Source organism: Pipistrellus hanaki (assembly GCF_964339955.1).
Source record: "Pipistrellus hanaki genome assembly, chromosome: 3".
NCBI lineage: Eukaryota > Metazoa > Chordata > Mammalia > Chiroptera > Vespertilionidae > Pipistrellus > Pipistrellus hanaki.
The window spans coordinates 105,231,989-105,251,458 of record NC_140505.1 but is presented as its reverse complement, the minus strand read 5'-3'; the positions used below and the strand labels follow the sequence as shown (position 1 = coordinate 105,251,458).

At 39.4% G+C, this 19,470-nt stretch overlaps 2 protein-coding genes across 13 annotated transcripts in view; one reads left to right on the top strand and one right to left on the bottom strand.

Annotated features, from left to right (window-relative positions):
- RAD52 (RAD52 homolog, DNA repair protein) overlaps positions 1 to 19,470 on the bottom strand; it is a 493,030-nt gene that overhangs the window by 268,596 nt on the left and 204,964 nt on the right. The window lies entirely within an intron of this gene.
- The window catches only part of ERC1 (ELKS/RAB6-interacting/CAST family member 1), a 402,974-nt gene that overhangs the window by 192,682 nt on the left and 190,822 nt on the right, over positions 1 to 19,470 (top strand). For 7 of the 11 annotated variants that reach the window (XM_084878770.1, XM_084878768.1, XM_084878764.1 and 4 more), the window contains one exon: positions 1,731 to 1,862. The exons of the other annotated variants lie outside the window; for them this stretch is intronic. In XM_084878770.1, the coding sequence (XP_084734896.1) occupies positions 1,731 to 1,862 (132 nt within the window). The remainder of the gene's footprint in view (positions 1 to 1,730; positions 1,863 to 19,470) is intronic. 11 annotated transcript variants of the gene reach the window in all.

Here is a 19,470-nt window from a genome sequence, read left to right as displayed (position 1 = left end):
CAAAGACTCAAAGCCTCCAGAGACCTTCCTTGCCAGCAGTCTGTTTGTATTCAGGATTGATTATCCTATCAACTACAGTGTGGGTTGAGAGGTTTTCCAACAGGGTCAGACAATTGCTTCTGCCTGCAGGCTGATTGTTATTCTTAGCCTCTTTATGGGCCTCAGAAACTGCACAGGGTTGGCAAGGGGTTTTCTGGCAGGATGGGGCAACTGCCTTTCCTCTAAACACTACCTGGATAGCAAAAGTCTGTCTGAGAAAGATATCCTCTGCAGCGTGAAGAAATGACTCAGCACAGGAAACTAGGGTGTCTACCTTTCACAGGTCTAACCCCAGAGTTCTCAACCCTGGCTTCTGCTCACTGAACTCCAGTCCATTCTGCCCTCACTCTGCTGGAGACCAAGGTGATTAGTTGCACATGAAATTTAGTGTGAAGGCCCTTTTAGAGGGTGCCTGCATTTCTAGTCTTCTCTCCCTGGCAGACAGAAATCCTGCTGCTTTTCAAAGCCAGAGCACCTTTCTCAGTTCTGGTGCTCTGGGATTGGGAGCCCAGCTTAGGGTTTAGATATCAGAGTTCTCAGTGGGAAACCCCATAGTTGAGATATCACTCCAGAACTTCATCTGCTGTGTATGGGAGCCCAGCCAGCCCTTTTGAACCTCCGCACTTTCTACCAATCTCTATGTAGTCTCCACTTTCCAACGTTGGTTTTCAGGTTCTCTTAGCTAGCCTTCAGTTAATTATTCAGGATGGTTTTTCTGTAGTTTAGTTGTAATTTCAATTTGGTCCTAGAAGCATGTACTTACTCCATCACCATTTTGGAACCCAGCATTTTATTATTATTAATATTCTGGTTCTATAGGAATATAAAGAAGAAATGCTTATAATAACCTCATGAATTAAGTTTTTCATTCTACTTGAAAACTGCTAATTCTTATTCTAAGATCTTCTATCTTACATGATTTTTTAAAGTCCTGTAAAATTTTGCTTGTCTTTCTGATTAAAATTCATAGTTACTTCCTCAAAATTTACTTTTTAAACTTGCTTAGATGATTATTGTAGTGGGTTTTGGTTGGCTAACTAAATTACTCATTCTTAGCCAAACCAGTCATTTATAATAGGGTGTGGTTTTTACTTCCAGTTTTTTTCATATAAAATTAAGAGAAAACATGGCTTTCTTTACTACATCAGGAAAAACTCTTTTTTCATTTCTCTTCTTTTAAATTAGTTTGCTAAATAATTGCTATATGAAGAATATAATCTGTAAGATCATGCTGTTTACTTAACTTTTTCATCTAGGATTGACTTTTCAGGGAAAGAGAACATTTGACATTGAATCTTATTACTTTGGCTTCATCAGAGCTGATATTAGGTCAGTTTAGAGAGTAGTTCAGTAGCTTTGTGCTTCTAAATAATTAAGCTTTTGTTACCCATGCTGCCCAGTGCAACAATTTTATTCACTCTGGATAGCAAGTCCATCCAGATGGAGATCAAGTCCATCACATGTTCCTCTTGCTTAATAACTTGACCCTTTGCTCTTAATAATATACTTATTCAACCTCCTTTACTTCTTTCTTCTCTTGTTTTATTTTTTCCTCTCTGATGATATCTCTTTTTTCTGGACTTACTTCTGAAGGGAAGAACATTTAATAAACAAATAGCCCTTGTTGATCAATAGGCTCTCCTTGTGTTAACTAATTAGTCTACTTCACCGAGTCTTCCATCGTTTTCCAGGACAATCTCCGTAAGAAGGATGACAGAATTGAAGAGCTGGAAGAAGCACTAAGAGAGAGTGTACAGATAACTGCAGAGCGAGAAATGGTGCTAGCACAAGAGGAATCAGCCAGGACCAATGCTGAAAAACAGGTCTGCGATTTTATACAGTTACTGGCAATGCAGCTAGTTAAACAAAAGGTAAAACCCAAACAGTGTAGTCTAGGGAAACTAAACATAATGTATATTTATATGGTTTCAAAAACACTCATCAAGTGTAAGTACTTAGACTTAAATAAGAATTGAAAGATAGCTATATAAGAATTGACTTGTGTTAATGCAGAGGTCACTGCATTAATAATTAGGGACTGATATCAGATACACTTATGTAGTATATGCTCATATATCTGATAAGATGAAATCGAACATGTCTGTTTGGTACAAGACCAGCACAATCCTGCTTTTAAATTAAATGGAAAGACACAAGCATTTCTGAGTTAAAGATGTTAATTTTAAATAGAAAATAGTTTATTTATTTTATACCTTGGCTTGTTCAAAAGAGCAGTTAAAGCTATAACAAGTTAAGATTAATAACAAGTATGAAAGACAGAGATATTGTGGTACTTAAAGAGTCCTAGATCAGTGTGCTCTTGAGGTGACTTGTTAAATGTCTTGTTGCTACCTAATAAAAGAGTAATATACAAATTAACCATCACTCTGGTATAAGCCACGCCCACCAAACAATCAGAGTGAGTATGCAAATTAATCCCAACCAAGATGGCTGCAGCCACAGAGAGCAGTTGAGAGTCTTGGGTTTCCCCCCCCCCCCCCGCAATGGACGAAGCCAAGCTTTCCACACACCCTGGCCAGCCTAGCCTCCACTCAAGGCTACAAAGTTTCAATTATAGAAGATAAATCCCAAGAAAAATGGCAGCAGCCATGGAGCTGGAGAGAACAGGCTAGGGTTGCCCCCGGCAATGGAGGAAGCCACGTTTTCCACCTGCCCTAGCCTGCCTAGGCCCTCCACTTAAGGCTACAAAGTTTTAATTATTGAAGGTAAATAGAAATGGCAGCAGCCATGGACCAAGCAGGGAGCTTGGTTTTGCTCCAGGCTACAAAGTTTCAATTATAGAAGGTAAATACATTCCAGATACCAGGGTCTCCACTTGGGTCGCCAGGGAGTATGGCTGGCCTGCAAACCACCACAGGCCCCTCGCCCAGGCCACCCCACTCCTCAAGGAAACCCCCACCCTGATCCGGGACACCCTTCAGGGCAAACCAGCTGGCCTCCACCTGTGCACCAGGCCTCTATCCCATCTAATAAAAGAGTAATATGCAGATTGGCCATCACTCCAACACACAAGATGGCCGCCCCCATGTGGTTAAAGATCCTGCCCCTATTTGGATACAAGATGGCCACCACAATATGGCCAACAGGAGAGGGCAGGTGAGAGGGACCAGGCCTGCAAAACAGGGCAGTTGAGTGGGACCAGGTCTGCAGGGGAGGGCAGTTGGAGGTGATCAACCCTGTGAGGAGGGCAGTTAGGTGTGACCAGGCCGGCAGAGGAGGAAAGTTGGGGGCAAACAGGCTGGCAGGGGAGCAGTTAGACATCAATCAGACTGGCATGGGAGTGGGGGGTGATCAGGCTGGCAGGCAGGCAAGCAGTTGGGAGCCGGCTGACCTGGATTGTGAGAGGGATATCTGACTGCCCATTTAGACCTGATTCCAGTGGGCAGTTGAACATCCCTCGAGGGGTCCCAGATTGGAAAGGGTACAGGCTGGGCTGAGGGACACCCCCCTTAAACACCCCCCCCCCACACACACACACACACCTCGTGCACAAGTTTCATGCACCGGGCTCTAGTATAGATAGAATTTTCTAGATTCTCTTTAGATCCTCACTGTTGCCTTTAACTTTTTATTGGGAAGAATAACTAAAGAGGGAGATGTGAATGGAAGAAATAATTTTAACCAGTGAAGAATCTAATCTCAAGTCCCATTATGAGAGTGTGATTGGAGGTTTTGAACCTACCTCACACAGACACTCATGACATTTTATTTTTCAGTGATTATTTCTTTTCCATTTCTTTTTTGGAGAAATATAAATATTAAACAGGTGAAAAGTTCAAGTGAGAGGATAACATGAATGGGGGGAAGCTCTTAGATCAAACTACCAATGCTCTTGTGAGTTGTTAGTTGCATAGCAAGGAAGAAGGGTACAATTCAAAGCAAATTAGTTTCTTTAGTGTCAAGTACAGAAATAAAGACAGACTGAAATTGGCAAAGCCAAGGGAAAATTGATCTTTTCACAATATGTCCTTTAGTGCCTTAGTCCTCTTTCTATTTGGATTTTTCCTGATGTACAGTTGAATAGAGTTAGGTAGTGGAATGTTTCAAAGACGGGGTGGTGATAACCATTGTTTCAGAATGATAATGGATATTCTTTCAGCTTGATCTTACCTTTTTTACACTTTCCTTTATTTTCAAAATGTCACCTTTTTTTTTCTCCTGTAAAGATTTCTTCCTGCTTTAGAAATCATTAGTTAGTTACAAACTTTACATATCAGAGATCGTGTAGAAGTTTTCGCCATTAGATCATGTCATTATAGACTATAGACTACTGTTATGTTTCCTTTTTAAAGCTATTGTTATGTAAACTAGTTATAATATTTTAGATCAATTTTTTAAATTTATGTAAAACTTAAGCAGAAAATACAGAGTTGCTAGATACTTTTTTCTTCGTCTCAGTTTTCCCTATCATTAACATCTGACATTGGTGTGGTAAATTTGTTAAATTGATGAGCCAGTATTAATACATTATTAACTAGTGCATAGTTTACATTTTGGTTCCCTCTTTGAATTGTACAGTTCTATGGGCTTTACCAAATGTATAATGTCATGTATCCACAATTACAGTGTCATTCAGAATAGTTTCACTGGCCTCCAAATCACCTGTGCTCCACCTAATCACTCCTCCCCTGTTTTCCCAGTCTGATCTTTTTTCTTGTCTCTATAGGTTTGCCTTTTCCATAGCATCATATAGTTGGAATCATACAGTACGTAGGCTTTTCAGACTAGCTTTTTTCATTTACCCTCTGCATTTAAGGTTCTTTCATGTCTTTTTGTGGCATGAAAACTCAGTTTTATCTCTAAATTATATCCCATTATATGGATGTGCCACAATGCTCTTTGCTTGTTCCTATACCTATTGAAGAATGTCTTGTTTCCAGTTTTGGGCAATTATGAATAAAGCTTTTATAAACACTTATATCCTTTATGTATGGGCATAAATTTTCAATTCATTTAGGTAAATACCTGAGAGTCTGGTTGCTGGATTGTATGGGAAGACTACACTTAACTTTGCAAGAAACTGTGACACTATTTCCCAAAGTGACTATATTTAATTTGCTTTTAATTGCATGCTTTTCTCCCCTCTCTTCTGTTTATCTTTTTTGCACCATTGTGCTTCTCATTGCCTATCTGAAGCTGTTGAGTGAAATATTGCATGAGACCAGTCATTTGGGCTTTAAGTGGTTTAAGGTATGAAGAAACTACTTTTATATTTGTACTTTTGGGGTTGTGTAAACTTCATTCATTGTTGCCTCCTGCTCTCATCTTTTCTTATTTTATCTTTCTTTGTTTTCTAACTCCACTGTTTATTAATTGTTCATCAAGTATTCATTTGAAATACCTTAAATGAGTGAAGCTTTTTCTGGTTAGGGACATTACTCTTATTATCTTTCTTAGGTCCAGAATTTATCTGTCTCTTGCCTCAATTTAGCCTCTGAGAAGAAATGACTACCTCTGAAAGGGGAGGATGTCTGCATCTCTTAATTTCTCAAAGTGCAAAGTGAAATTGATTGGGAGCCATAGCTCATCAAAATAAAGTACATAACCTTTTAAAGTTTGAGCAGAGAAAAACTCTCAAAGGAAAACATTTTTTGATGCCTTTCTTAAATTCTTTACAGCAGCTCCTTATAGTATTTTTGTTCCAAATACATGCTGCCCTATATATTTTTAAAAAATATATTTTATTGTTTTTACACAGAGAGGAATTGAGAGGGACCGAGAGTTAGAAATGTCGATGAGAGAGATACATTGACCAGCTGCCTCTTGCACACCCCCAACTGGGGATGTGTCCGCAACCAAGGTATGTGCCCTTGACCGGAATTGAACCTGGTACCTTTCAGTCTGCAGGCCGAAGCTCTATTCACTGAGCCAAACCGGCTTCAGCATATGCTGCCCTATATTGAGCCATGCCCCATATTTGGAAAAGTTGTCTAACAATGCAGTGAAGGAAGATGTCTTCTAAACTGTGTTGGCAAAGCCTATATAATGAAGTGGCAATATGCAAATTAACACTCACACCCTCACAAGATGGCTGCCTATCTTGTGGGGTTAGTGAGGGACAATCAAATGACTGAACAGTAGGCTGCGTGGGACAACCAGGTTGGTGGTAGGGGCGGGGAGGAGTAGAGGGGCAACCAGGCCAGCAGGGGGGGAGTGGGAGCAACTAGGCTGGCAGGGAGGCAGTAAGAGGTGGACCAGGATGGCAGCAGGCATGCAGTTGGGGGTGACCAGGCCAGCAGGGGGGCAGTTGGGGACAACCAGGCAAACAGGGGCGTGCAGTAAGGGGTGACCAGTTCAGCGGGGGGGATAATTAGGAGCAATCAGGCTGGCAGGGAGGGGGCAGTTGGGGGCAACCTAGCCAGCAGCAGGGGTCAGTTAGGGGTAACCAGGCCAGCAGGGGGAGGCAGGGATGACCAGACAGGCAGGCAGGTGAGCGATTAGGAGCCAGCGGTCCAGGATTGTGAGAGGGATGTCCGACTGCTGGTTTAGGCCCAATCCCAATGCTGGTTTAAGCCCAATCCTCTAAACCAGCAGTCAGACATCCCCCAAGGGGTATCAGATTGGAAAGGGTGCAGGCTGGGCTGAGGAGATCCCCACCCCCATGCTCAAATTTAGTGCACTGGGCCTCTAGTATAGGGATAAAAGAGAAACCCATGAGGAAATCCAGGGTTCCTTTCCATATTATTTCCTTCTGAAACTTCTTTCTGCTCAGGTTTTGTATTTCATTGAATGTGAGAGTCCATTTCCCCACCCTCTTTTAAAAATTAAAAAAAAATAAATTATTGGGGTGACATTGGTTAATGAGATCACATCTTCAAGTGTATATAGCCATGATACATGTATTCTTACCACCAAAAGTCAGATCATCTTCCTGCATCATATATTTGGCCCACTTTACTCAGTGAAGACTCATTTTGTTAAAATGAGCATAGAGTAAAATTTTTTCACTTAAACAAGTCTCAGAATTACCAAGAGTTAGGGAGCAATATCCTTAATTCAGCAGTGTTTTTATGAAGTTAAAAAGTGTGAAATGCTTTTTTATTGTATTTGAAAATGTCATCTCTGGTATAACTTGAGAGCAAATTTTAAAAATTATTATCTTATTTAAAAATATTTTTTATGAATTTTTAGAGAGGAAGGGAGTAGAAAGAAAGAGAAACATTGATGTGAGAGCAGAACATCAATTGGCTATCTCCTGCACACCCGCCACTGGGGATCAAGAGTGAAACCCAGGCATGTGCCCTAACTGGGAATCAAACCAGTAACCTTTTGGTGCATGGGATGACATTCAACTAACAGCCACACTGGCCAGGGCTAGAGTAAATTTATTTTTGAGGTAGCCATTTTCAAACAGATTACTAAGATTTTAAAAATGCCTTTTAAGTAATAAGACTTTCTCTTGTGGCTTAATAAGTTGGATTTGTTTTGTTCCAAAAGAATGTTTTTTAATGTTTTGAGAAAAGATACATCTCATTATAATTAACATTTGCACATGAGTTCTGATTTTTATTTTAATGGCTGATTTTTTAATAGCGATACTCATTTTCTTCAAATTGCTAATTTTACATTATTTGGTTTATGTATATTAAGTGTAAATTCTTGACCTACAAAATCATAAGGTTTTACCAATGATTTTCTAGATAGTTTTAGATTAGCTAGAGACCCAGTGCATGAAATTCATGCACCTGGCGGGCGAGGGGTTGTCTCTCAGCCCAGCCTGCACCCACTCCAATCTGGGACCCCTTGGGAGATGTCTGACTGCCTGCTTAGGCCTGATCCCACAGGCAGTCGACATGCCTCTCACAATCCGGAACTGCTGGCTCCCAACTGCTTGCCTGCCTGCCTGCCTGATTGCTCCTAACCGTTTCTGCTTCCAGCCTGAACCCCTCCTAACTGTCTCGCCTGCCGGCCTGATTGACGCCTAATTGCTCTCCTGCGGCCTGATCCCCCCACCTGTCTCCCCTGCTGGACTGATAGCCCACAACTGCCCTCCCCTGGTGGCCATCTTGTGATGATGCGAGGGCTAGATGCCACCTAGGCTTTTATTAGTATAGATTAGCATTTTGGGCACTTCTAGTGAAACTGTGTTATATAGCCTGCAGGACATCTTGAACCAGCTTGGTTTTTACTCTAAATTTCTTTGTTGTCCCAGCTTCTTCTTTTAACATGTAAGTCTTTTCCCTCCCTGCCATCCAGACAAGAAGATGGGAGAGGTAGGGATGGCCTTCATTGTCAGTAGTTCTTTATTCTTGATGTCAAAATGGGCAGCACAGTCATCTAAATTTGATCCAACTTCTCTATATCTTTTAGTTAAATAGCTAAAAGAATTAAATTAGAAGGCAGTGCTTATGGAATGTACAGTGCATGTTGGTGTCACACACCTCATTATGCTTCACCTGCTTGTTTCTCCTATTAGGTTGTTTGTTCCTTTTGAAGGCAGTGGATGTTTCTCTTGTATTTCTGTTTTCATTTTCAACTTCATCAAATTTCACAATCATAGCCATATCTGGTTTATCAAACATGGTTGCATAGGAAACAGAGCTAGACACATGAGCAATTGGAGTTTGGCCTGTACAGTGGCTGCTGCCGAGTGTCCCATTTATTTTTATACTTAAAGATTTATCAAGACAATAGTATGGTGAAAGCTTCAGGGGTCAGGTGCAGGGTGAAGGGGATCAATTGGAGGAGGGGGAATGGGGCATCTGTAATACTTTCAACAATAAAGATAAATTTTTAAAAGAATAAAAATCTCTATTGTCTATTGGCTACAAAACTACCTAGTCACTTACACAGTATTTATTACCATGATACCAAGTACTTTTCAGATAGAACAAAACCACTGAAGCAGAACTGGTAGCTGGGTAGCCTGTAAAAGGTGATGTGCAGTAATAAAATTATAGTTTCACTCCCCAGTCTTCCCCATTGCCTACTTACTTTTGTTTGTTTGTTTTTTATTGATTTCAGAGAGATAAAGGGAGAGGGAGAGAGGGAGAGAGAAACATCAATGATGAGAGAGTATCATTGATAGGCTGCCTCCTGCAAGCCCCACTCCAGGGACTGAGCTGCAACTGGACATGTGCCCTGACCAAGAACTGAACTGTGACCTCCTGTTCATAGGTGAATGCTCAACTGCTGAGCCATGCTGGCTGGGCTCTTTCCCTCATTTTTAAATCAAATAGCAGTAATGTATAAAATAAGATAATGACACTTTTACTTATGCAACCTTTTCTATAAGTATTTATTGAATGCTTTGCTGAACTAAGCATTGGAAATAAAAATGTATTAGTAATAGAGATACAACCTTTGCTTCAGAAAGTTCAGAGTTCATTGGGAGAAACTGAAAAATGAAACTATAATCATGGTTCAGTTTGATAAATATCAGAGTAGTCATCTGAATAGAGAGCTTTAAGGATAGAAGGGAAGGGCAAGCATGTAATCCAGATTGGAGAGGTACATAGGAGGCTTTCTGGAGGAGATGGCTAATGCATGAGGTGAGCCTTAAAGAGTTAGACAAAGAAGAGGTCAAAGATATTCATGTATTACACGCAGATAGAGGGACCAGCATAGGTAAAAGCTAGAAGCATCCAGGGAGATTTAAATAGCACTTAGTAGCTAAAGTTCAGGGTACATATGCGTGGCACAAACTGTGGGAGGAGGGAAAGAGGAAGGAAGAGGGGAGTGCATGCAATCAGATTATGCTGAAGCATTATTACTTATACAGTAAATCCTCATTTAACCTTATTGATAGGTTCTGTGACTTTAAGAGAAATTATGTATAACAAAAATAAATTTACAATAGGCTAATTCATATAAACAAGAGTTAAAACTAGTATGTGGTTTAAGGCATATAATTCTGAAAAATTATTAAAAAATTTAGTTATATTGTCTTCTATTCCTATGTATCCTAATAAAAGAGAAACATGCAAATTTACTGTACCTCCGCTACGCCCATAAGACATGGCCACCAGCCAATCAGGAGCGAGTATGAAAATTAACACAACAAATATGGCAGCAGCCACGGAGCTGGAGCCAGCAGGAGGCTTTGGTTGCCCCCGGCAATGGAGGATGCCAAGCTTCCTGCCCGCCCAGGCCTTTCCTGGCCTCCACTCAAGGCTACAAAGTTTTAGTTATAGAAGATAAATAAATCTCAGATACCAGGGCCTCTGCTTGGGTTACTGGGGGGAATGGCCAGCCTGCAAACTACCACAGGCCCCTCGCCCAGGCTGCCCCACGCCCCAAGGGAACCCCACCCTGATCCGGGACACCCTTCAGGGCAAACCAGCTGGCCCCCACCCATGCACCAGGCCTCTATCCTAATAAAAGAGTAACATGCAGATTGACCATCACTCCAACACACATGATGGCTGCCCCCATGTGATCAAAGATCCTGCCCCCATGTGGACACAAGATGGCCAGCATGGGAGGGCAGTTGGGAGGGACCAGGCCTGCAAGGGAGGGCAGTTGGATGCAAACAACCCTGCAGGGGAAGGCAGTTAGGGGTGACCAGGCCAGCAGAGGAGGGAATTTGGAGGCAAACAGGATGGTAGGCAGAAGCAGTTAGGGGCAGTCAGGAAGGCAGGCAGGTGAGCAGTTGGGAGCCAGCAGTCCTGGATTGTGAGAGGGATGTCCACCGGGATCGGGTCTAAATGGGCAGTCAGACATCCCTTGAGGAATCCCAGATTGGAGAGGTTGCAGGCTGGGCTGAGAGACACGCCCCCTCGCCCCCATCCCACCCCTGTGCTCCGGTCCTCTAGTATTACGTAAGTAGAAGTGAGTTGGTGGATAGGTAGGTGAATGAGTGAGTAAATGAGTGAAAGAGCAGAGGTTTGAAATGAAACTGGAGAGGTAGATGGAAAACATTATGTAGGAGAGTGATAAAAATCCATTTTGTGTTTTTAAAAGATTATTCTGTCAGTTATATGAAGAATAGCAGGAGAGCAAGGCTAGAATAAGGAGTACCTATTAGGAAGATATTGCATGATCCAGAGCACAGTATGGTGTTTTCAGTGGAGATGGAGAGATCTATTTGGAGATAGATTCAACAGGACTTGCCAGTGGATCGCATATGGAAATTAGGGAAAGGGCTGTGGAAGACTGAGAGGACCTAAGTGAATGGTGGTGATGGTTATTGAGCTGTGGTGATAACTGGAGAGGAGGAGTTTAAGGTAGGGATACAGCTTTCTACATTTTAAATTTGAGATGCCTGTGCCCTCTTTCTCATGAAGATGTCAGGCAGGCAGTTGGATATATGGATTTAGTTCTGAAGAATGTTCTGAGTTAAAAAATGTACACTTGGGAGATAACATATATTGGCTTTATGTTAGCCTTTCACAGTATACAGGCTTCTTCCAATTAATCTCAAGTGCATATAAACTGAGAAGGTACCTGTTAACTCTACATTTCTGTGACTAAGCTTTCTGTTACTCTATATGTGAGTGACTTATTACTAGAAAATGTGACACACAGGAAGTACACAGCATCTTATTCTTAAAACAGTTACAAAACTTGAGATACTGACATTTATTGATTACCAATTAACTGCCAGTCACCCGGACAACTACTTTCTTAATTAATGGTATTACTTTATCATTTAACAAGTAAATCTGTAGATTTATTTAATGTTTACTGGATAGAAAAAGAGCATATGTGCTCTTGGGTCCTTTTTCAGAAGAATGAAGAAAGATTTATTAAATTACATGTTCCCTCTCTATGAAGCAGTGTCTTTATCTTTACCTTTTCCCCTTGTCTGGATAAATTTTACTTCTTCCATAAAACCTCCTCTGACCCTCCAAGTCTGAGTTATGTGTCTCTCCCATATTTTCATCAGCGCCCTGTACTATTTGTTTATAACACTGTATTATTACTTACCTACTGTCTGTTACTTGGACCGACTCTATCTTCTCCAATAGAATGAAAGATACTTGAGGATAGGGCCTATGTCTTGTTTATTGTTACATGTCTGTTGTATAGTGGAACTCAGTGAATATTATTGAGTGAATGAATGAAATTTTATTCTGAACCCTCTACCTTTTGAAAAATAGACTGTTTCTACCTTTCAATAATAGCAGTATCACTTAAGTTTAAATGGTAAGACTTAATTTAAACATTAAGTTTAAATTTTATTCTGATCCCTCTACCTATTGAAAGGTAGACTGTTTCTACCTTTCAATAATAGCTGTATCACTTAAGTTTAAATGGTAATTTTATGATTATTAGATGTTTTTATTCTTTGTTGTAATTTCTTTCCATAGGATTTGATAAAGCACTTTCTCTGACCAGATAAACTCAAAGATTTTAGAATTATAGATTTAAAAAATTAGAGTAGATATTATGCATTTGCAGATAACATTTTTTTAGTGTTTGATTTTAAAGCATGGTAGCCATAATTGAAAAATAAACTTGAGAAATCATCATTGTCCTTACCTATCCATCAGTGGGTAACAAAGGTCTTATTATGTCTTATAGGATGAATGTACAACACTATAGCCTTGCTCTTGTTAACCTTTTGGCTAATGGGAGCTAGCTAAAAGTCTTCAACTCTGAAATAATAGTAAGCCATGTTCATAAAAACATGTACAAATTCAAAACATTCTATAGAACAAATATTAAGTATGATCAAATTAGTTTGAAAATCTTTTTGATCCTACTTTACTAGTATTTTCTTCTGGTGGGATTAATACTTCTGATCATTGGCAAATTTGACATTAAGTTTTTCAACATTTGCCTCATTTCTCCTGCCTTAAAAATAGATTTATAATATTATTACCATTGTTTCCTTTTATATAGTGCTATAATGGGCTACATTTATAGTTTATAGAAGTTTCTTAACATGTCTCAATACTTTTTTCTTTACCCTTAAAAGTCTGTGTCAGTAGTGAGTGATGCGGGTTTCTGAGGTGAATAGCTATGCAGTCTAAAAGTATTACAAATACAAATATTTCTCAAAACTGTATAGATTCATTCAGTCTTAGAAAGAAGTTCAGTTGTAAGTTAGCAAATAAACTGTGCTTATTAAGTAGTTTACTGATTTCTGGAGAAGTCATCTGTTTTGTCAGTGCAAATATTGAAAATGCTATTATTCAAAGGTATTTCATTTTTTTTAAAAAAAGATGTTATTATTATAAAACATTTTGTTGATAAACATATGGATAGTATTTTTTAATGTTTCAAGAATATGGGGAGCTGTAACATTTAAATTCACAATCATTTTCTCTTTGCCATTGTATGCTCATGTCAGTATTTAAATCAAGCTCTGTCAAGAGGAACCTAGTAAGTTTCATTATAGACTCTTGCTGTAATGTCAGTGAGTTTGAATCTCCTTTGTTATGGTGACTGGTTATGAAATCAGTAACTTGACAGACCCTGAAGTGAGACTGCTGGAGATACGTCATGTCTGCCTTCATGGTGACAGCTGGCTACAAAACAAACCCCACCAGAGCCATTCTGCAATTGACAAGGGACTTCAAAGGCCAACAGGACTGCCACTTCAAAGAGAATTCTGCCATCTCTGGCTTGTTGAAAGAAGCTAAATGGCTGTCCCCTGCCATAGCAGAAATCTCCATGTTTAGACTTTTCCTTCTTTTGATCTTAGAAAGATGTATGAAATGGGTTTTAACTTAAAGGAATGATATAGTCTGTATAATGGCAACCCAATATTATTCTGCATTTCACTCCACTTATTAATGGAAATTACTCAAATATGTTTAAGTAACAGCAAGTCTAAAAACGCAAATGTCTGAGGATGAATGTTCAAAAGAAGAGTTGAAAATCCATATTAATATTGTATTAGCCACCTTCACAATGTGGAATAAGTCAGAGATGGTAGATAAAATGAAACTCTCTCATGTTTTTTAAAACTCTCCTTTAGTTTCTCTTTGTGTTTCTATCCCCTTCAGTAGAATCAGATTCTAAATGTTTATAGTAAGAATGGCCTACAATTAAAACCTATACTCTCAGGGTTGATTTGCATAGTTTAGATGGACATTTCTCTACTTTTAAGTAACTCTGTAGTTAAATTTTAAACTACCTTATACTTTTTAAAATATTATTTAGTTATGCTGGATACAGTTTTGAAATAATTATCTCATCTTTGTCTTAAAAACAAAAAAAAAATCTAGTTTTAATAAAACTCTTAATAAAAGATCAGAATACTAACAAGCATCTTCAAGAATAATAAGGAAAAGGCAGCAATATGAAGTTTTTCTTTTAGAATATTGAAAGCCCTAAAAGATATCCTTTTGATGGAGTCATATTTAATATACTTGAAAAAGAAAACTTAAGAAATAATATGGCAATAAAAGTATGGAGATTTTATATATGATGTGAAGTTGAGAGGGTTAGCTAGAATTTAAAATTATTAAAACTTAGTGACATAACCTTTCTTAATTACATGTTTTCTTTCTCATCCTATGTGCTATATAAGAATAAAAAGGAGCCGAAACCGGTTTGGCTCAGTGGATAGAGTGTCAGCCTGCGGACTGAAAGGTCCCGGGTTCGATTCCGGTCAAGGGCATGTACATTGGTTGCGGGCACATCCCCAGTATGGGGTGTGCAAGAGGCAACTAATCGATGATTCTCTCTCATCGATGTTTCTAACTATCTCTCTTCCCTCTGTAATAAATCAATATAATATATTAAAAAAAGAATAAAAAGGAATCCTTAGATTCTCTTGCTTTGATTTCTTATTTCCTTATTTCTTAAAAAATTTTCTTACATAAAGTAGATTTTGGCAGAAGCTTTAGCCACTATAACTTCCTCTATAATTTTACCAGCTGGTGTCAGTAGACAACAACTAAAGAATCTGTGAAGGAAAACTGAAGCTCCCAGGAAATAACCACATCTGATGCTAGGACACACACACACACACACACATACAAAAAAAAAAAAAAAAAAAAAAAAGAAAAGAAATCTCTATTTACACAAGTTCTTTAAAAAAATGCATTTGTATTTATCTTTTTTTTGTTATATTTTCTTTCTCCTGAAATTTTTTTGATAAGATCGTACATGATTGTATTGTCCCAGAAGTTCTGGAAATATCTGTCTCTAAATTTCAGCTTGATTCAACAAAGGGACCACTGCAGTGGAAAAGAAATAAAACCCTGGCTAGATACTGGTTTTTAAAGTAGACATGCTTAGATACTTCTGTCTAAACTGAATCAGCACTGCTTCACGGGGTGGGAAGCTCTCTTGGAATCTATGTGGCAGATCTATAACAGATGATATTTAGTTTGCTTGTAATGAGTTCTTGGGGTGTTTGGCCCTTATTCTGTTATCTCCTACTGAGAAGTTTGATAAACCAAGTTATTGATGATAGAGGCAGTCATCCAAGATATGGCTGAAGGTGAAGTCATGAGAGCCAGATGGCTTCCCACTGATTTTTATGTGCAGTTTATGTTCTCCTTGGCTGCACCTTCCTGGATGTTTTCATTGAAACATATTTTCCTACAGAAATTTGCACAGCAGGAATTATCCTTCACCACAGATAGTTTTTGTGTGTGGCATGTCTGTTTTGGCACTCATTTGTCTCTTCCTTTTATCTTCACACTCTTTAATGAATAAATAAAAAGGCAATAAGAGTTAGAGTAAGTGCATTAAACCAGAAGTTAGGTGATATGGAGTTTATTTCTTCTTCTGTTTACTGGTGTGATTTCGGGTAAGTTCTGTATTCTTTCTAAGCCTCCATAATCTCATCTGTGTGGAATAAATTATTATCCCCACAAGTGTTTTGGTAGGCTATAAAGCCACTCTACAAATGTTGAGCCTTCTTATTATGGCCACAATAATCCTATATGTGTGAGTGTGTATGTTTGTATAAATACACACATTAACGTGATGCTTATGAGTTCCCTTTTGGTATCCTTGGGTTGTCAGACATTTAGTTCTACCCTTTACTTTTCTCCTTTGGGTAATATTTTCTTTATCCATTTTCCAGGGGGTCTATTAAAATAATATTTTGTCCACAAAAATATGTCCCTAATTAATGAAATATCTGTTTACTTCTAGGTAGCTATTTGATTTATTTTTCAGCAATGCAAATAAGTATTAAAATTTTCGGTTAAAATGCCAATAAACTTTTATTTTTATTGTTGAAAACTTAAGGAAACAGTATAAAGCTGTTTGATTCAAATTGTTCATTTGATCTCAGAAAAAGGGCTCAAGCCCTAAATGCTCTGTTCTCTGTTGGTAACTTTATACTAGTGAGGGGATTGCTGTTTTCTGTAATAAATGGAATTAATGTTTTCTCCATATGAAATAATTTCAATGAAGAAAGAAATTTCTTTCAAAACCACTAAATACAGCCCTTCTAGCACATACTTATCCCGTTTCCTGACTTCCTAGTAAAGCAGAAAAAAAAATTTTTAGATGAGAATTTACTAGAGCTCCAAGTTCAAGAACAGCCTTGTCATTCCACCTCTATTTTTATTTCTTTTCCTGAATTACCAATTTCTCACAAACCCTACTAAAATATAAAGAAGTCTCAGACCCAGATGCAGAAGAGTATAAAATGGTGATTGCCACATCTTTGTTACTGCTGCTGGAGAAAGAAAATGTGATATTATTTAGATTATTTCAGTCCTTTCTTCTAAGAGTTAGAGAAGAATTATAGAGTTTATGTGGACCCATGAAATTATTAAATTTTGTTTTACTTGATTCTGGTACAGCCTGTTTGTGGCTAAAAAGAAGCAAATTATAGGAGACATTAATCAAGTAACAATTGTCTGAGAAAAATAATTTTCAGTGCTTTAATTCAGATTTTTAGTTTTAGTTTTGATACTGCATTACTCACAAAATCACCTAATAGAATTGGCAGCGAATTAAACACTGTCACATCAGTGGCATGAGAGTCATAGCAGCAAGGGGATGTTTGCTTTGCTCTGGAAGTGTGTATGCCCATTTTATTGATGTCTGACTTTTTTTAGGCTTCATCTCAGAATGGTGAGTGCTTATTATAGCACTTATCTACCCCAGCTCTCTGAGTTGATATTTTTTAAGAGAAAAGGAAAATTGAGATGGCTTAAAAAAGGAGCATTTCACATTGTCATGGTTCCACTGTGGACTCTTTTTAAAATTTTTCTTCAGTTGATGATTTGTTACCTCAGCATAATATCACTAGAAACTTAAAGACAGTTGCCAATGATGGAATCCAGCCAATCAATGTGAATTTACCTCATATACAAGTCAGTCTTACCCTATGGATACTTATAAACCATACTCTTTTATAGAAATATCCGGCATTGTTACATGTCTTATGGCAGTGGTTGGCAAACCGCAGCTCGTGAGCCACAGGCGGCTCTTTTGCCCCTTGAGTGTGGCTCTTCCACAAAATACCACGTTTTTTGCTAAGGCCAGCTTAGGGGTACCCTAATTATGTTAATAATAATGTACCTACCTATATAGTTTAAATTTAAAAAATTTGGCTCTCAAAAGAAATTTCAATCGTTCTACTGTTGATATTTGGCTCTGTTGATTATTGAGTTTGCCGACCACTGTCCTATGGGAATGTCAACCATATTTTGAGAAATAGTAAAAACATTTTGAAAATTCCGCACTCATGGAGCACATTATTTAAAGTTTCATTTGTGGATAATTTGTTCTCCCAAACCTTTGGCAGTGTTGACTTATTGGAGATATGTGATCTATCCATATAATAGAGGAATATGCAAATTAGGGCACTGTAACATCACCATGGAACAGCAGGGACCTGAGGCTGCATGGCACCTGGTCAGGGCAAAGGACCTTGGGCCTTGCCCTTCTCCCAGCAGGGCTTGATGGGGGACCTCAGGCAATGCTCCCATCCCAGTGCCAGGCTGGGGGACCTCAGGCTGCAGCCCCTGCCCAGTGGGGCTTGACAGGGTACCTCAGGCAGTGCTCACCCTGCCTGACAGGGCTTGATGCCTGAGACTGCACCTCCCACCTGGAGCCAGGCTGAGGGACCTGAAGCTGCGCCCCCCCTCCGGGTGGGGCTTGATGTGGGTGGGGCTGGCTGGGTCTGTGTCTCCTGCATTTTTGAAGCACATACATGTGGTGGGCGGGGACTTGACTCTAGGTCCTATGGTGCGCCCCAGATTCTGACAGGAGGGAGATTTTCATATACATTTTACTAATTTTCTTTCATCTCTGACACTTCTATCAGAGAAAGGGCAAATAGCAATATTAAAGTATTTCCTCTAATTAATTCCCTTTTAATGTGCACGACTTTTGTGCACTGAGCCACTAGTAATATATAAAAAGAGAAGAAATCTAGTGACTCCCGAAGTTGAATTGTGGAAATATGGGTTTCTATGGGTTTCTATGGGTTTCTATGGGTTTCTATGGGTTTCTATGGGTTTCTTCGTCAGTGCTGTATCTGTGACTCCTACTCATATATAGGTCCTTCATAAAATCTGGAGTAAAAGATAGCAACAGTACCTGACAATTCCTAAGTTTAATATATTGCTGAAATCAGTGGTATCTGTTTCTATTAAGTTACCTCAAGAATCACTTAGGATATTTTATTTTCAATGAATGGGATAGAAAATTATAATCAACACTACTATATGTCACTAGAGACCCGGTGCATGAAAATTCATGCACTGGAGGGTTCTCTTAGCCCAGCCTGCCAACTATCACAGTCTTGAAGCCCTCAGAGGTGGGAGACAATCTGGTAATCAGGGGAAGGCAATGCCCCATCATACCTCTGCTGCTGCCACTTACTGTAGGCAGCATAAGCCTTGGCCCACCCTGGTTACCTGAGCCTCAAGCAGTCCTGGGCGACTGGGTAGCCGTCATCTGAGGCTTGCCTGTGCCTTGGAGGCTGGGGGGGCTAAGGATACTGGGGAACTTCAAAAGCAAGCACACAGAGTGGCCGAACCTTGCTGAGTGCCTGCCACCCCAGTGGGGCTGAGGGGACTGGGCATCACCATCTTGTGGCTGTGAGTGCCGCCATCTTTGAGGACATAGCAGCAATTAGCATATTCCCTCCTTATTGGCTGTGGGCGCCACCATCTTTGAGGGCAGGGCAGTCAATTAGCATATTTCCTCCTTATTGGCTATGAGCGCTGCCATCTTTGAGGGTGATGCAGTCAATTAGCATTTTCCCTCCTTATTGGCTGTGGATGCCACCATCTTTGAGGGCAGGCAGGGCTGTCAATTAGTATATTCCCTCCTTATTGGCTGTGGGTACCGCCATCTTTGTGATGGCATGAGGGTCAATTAGCATATTCCCTCTTTATTAGATAGGATATGCATGTAACTGTGGACCAAAAGCAAAAATAAAAATTTTAAATTCTTATTTTTGTAGCATCTAACATATTTTGAGCTATGGTCCAGTGGCACTAAAGAATCTAATGAGGAGAAAAAGAAACTAGTGGAGTTAATTTCCTGTACCTCTCTTTCTGGATTTCATAATTGCCTAACAAATAGCTCTTGGTC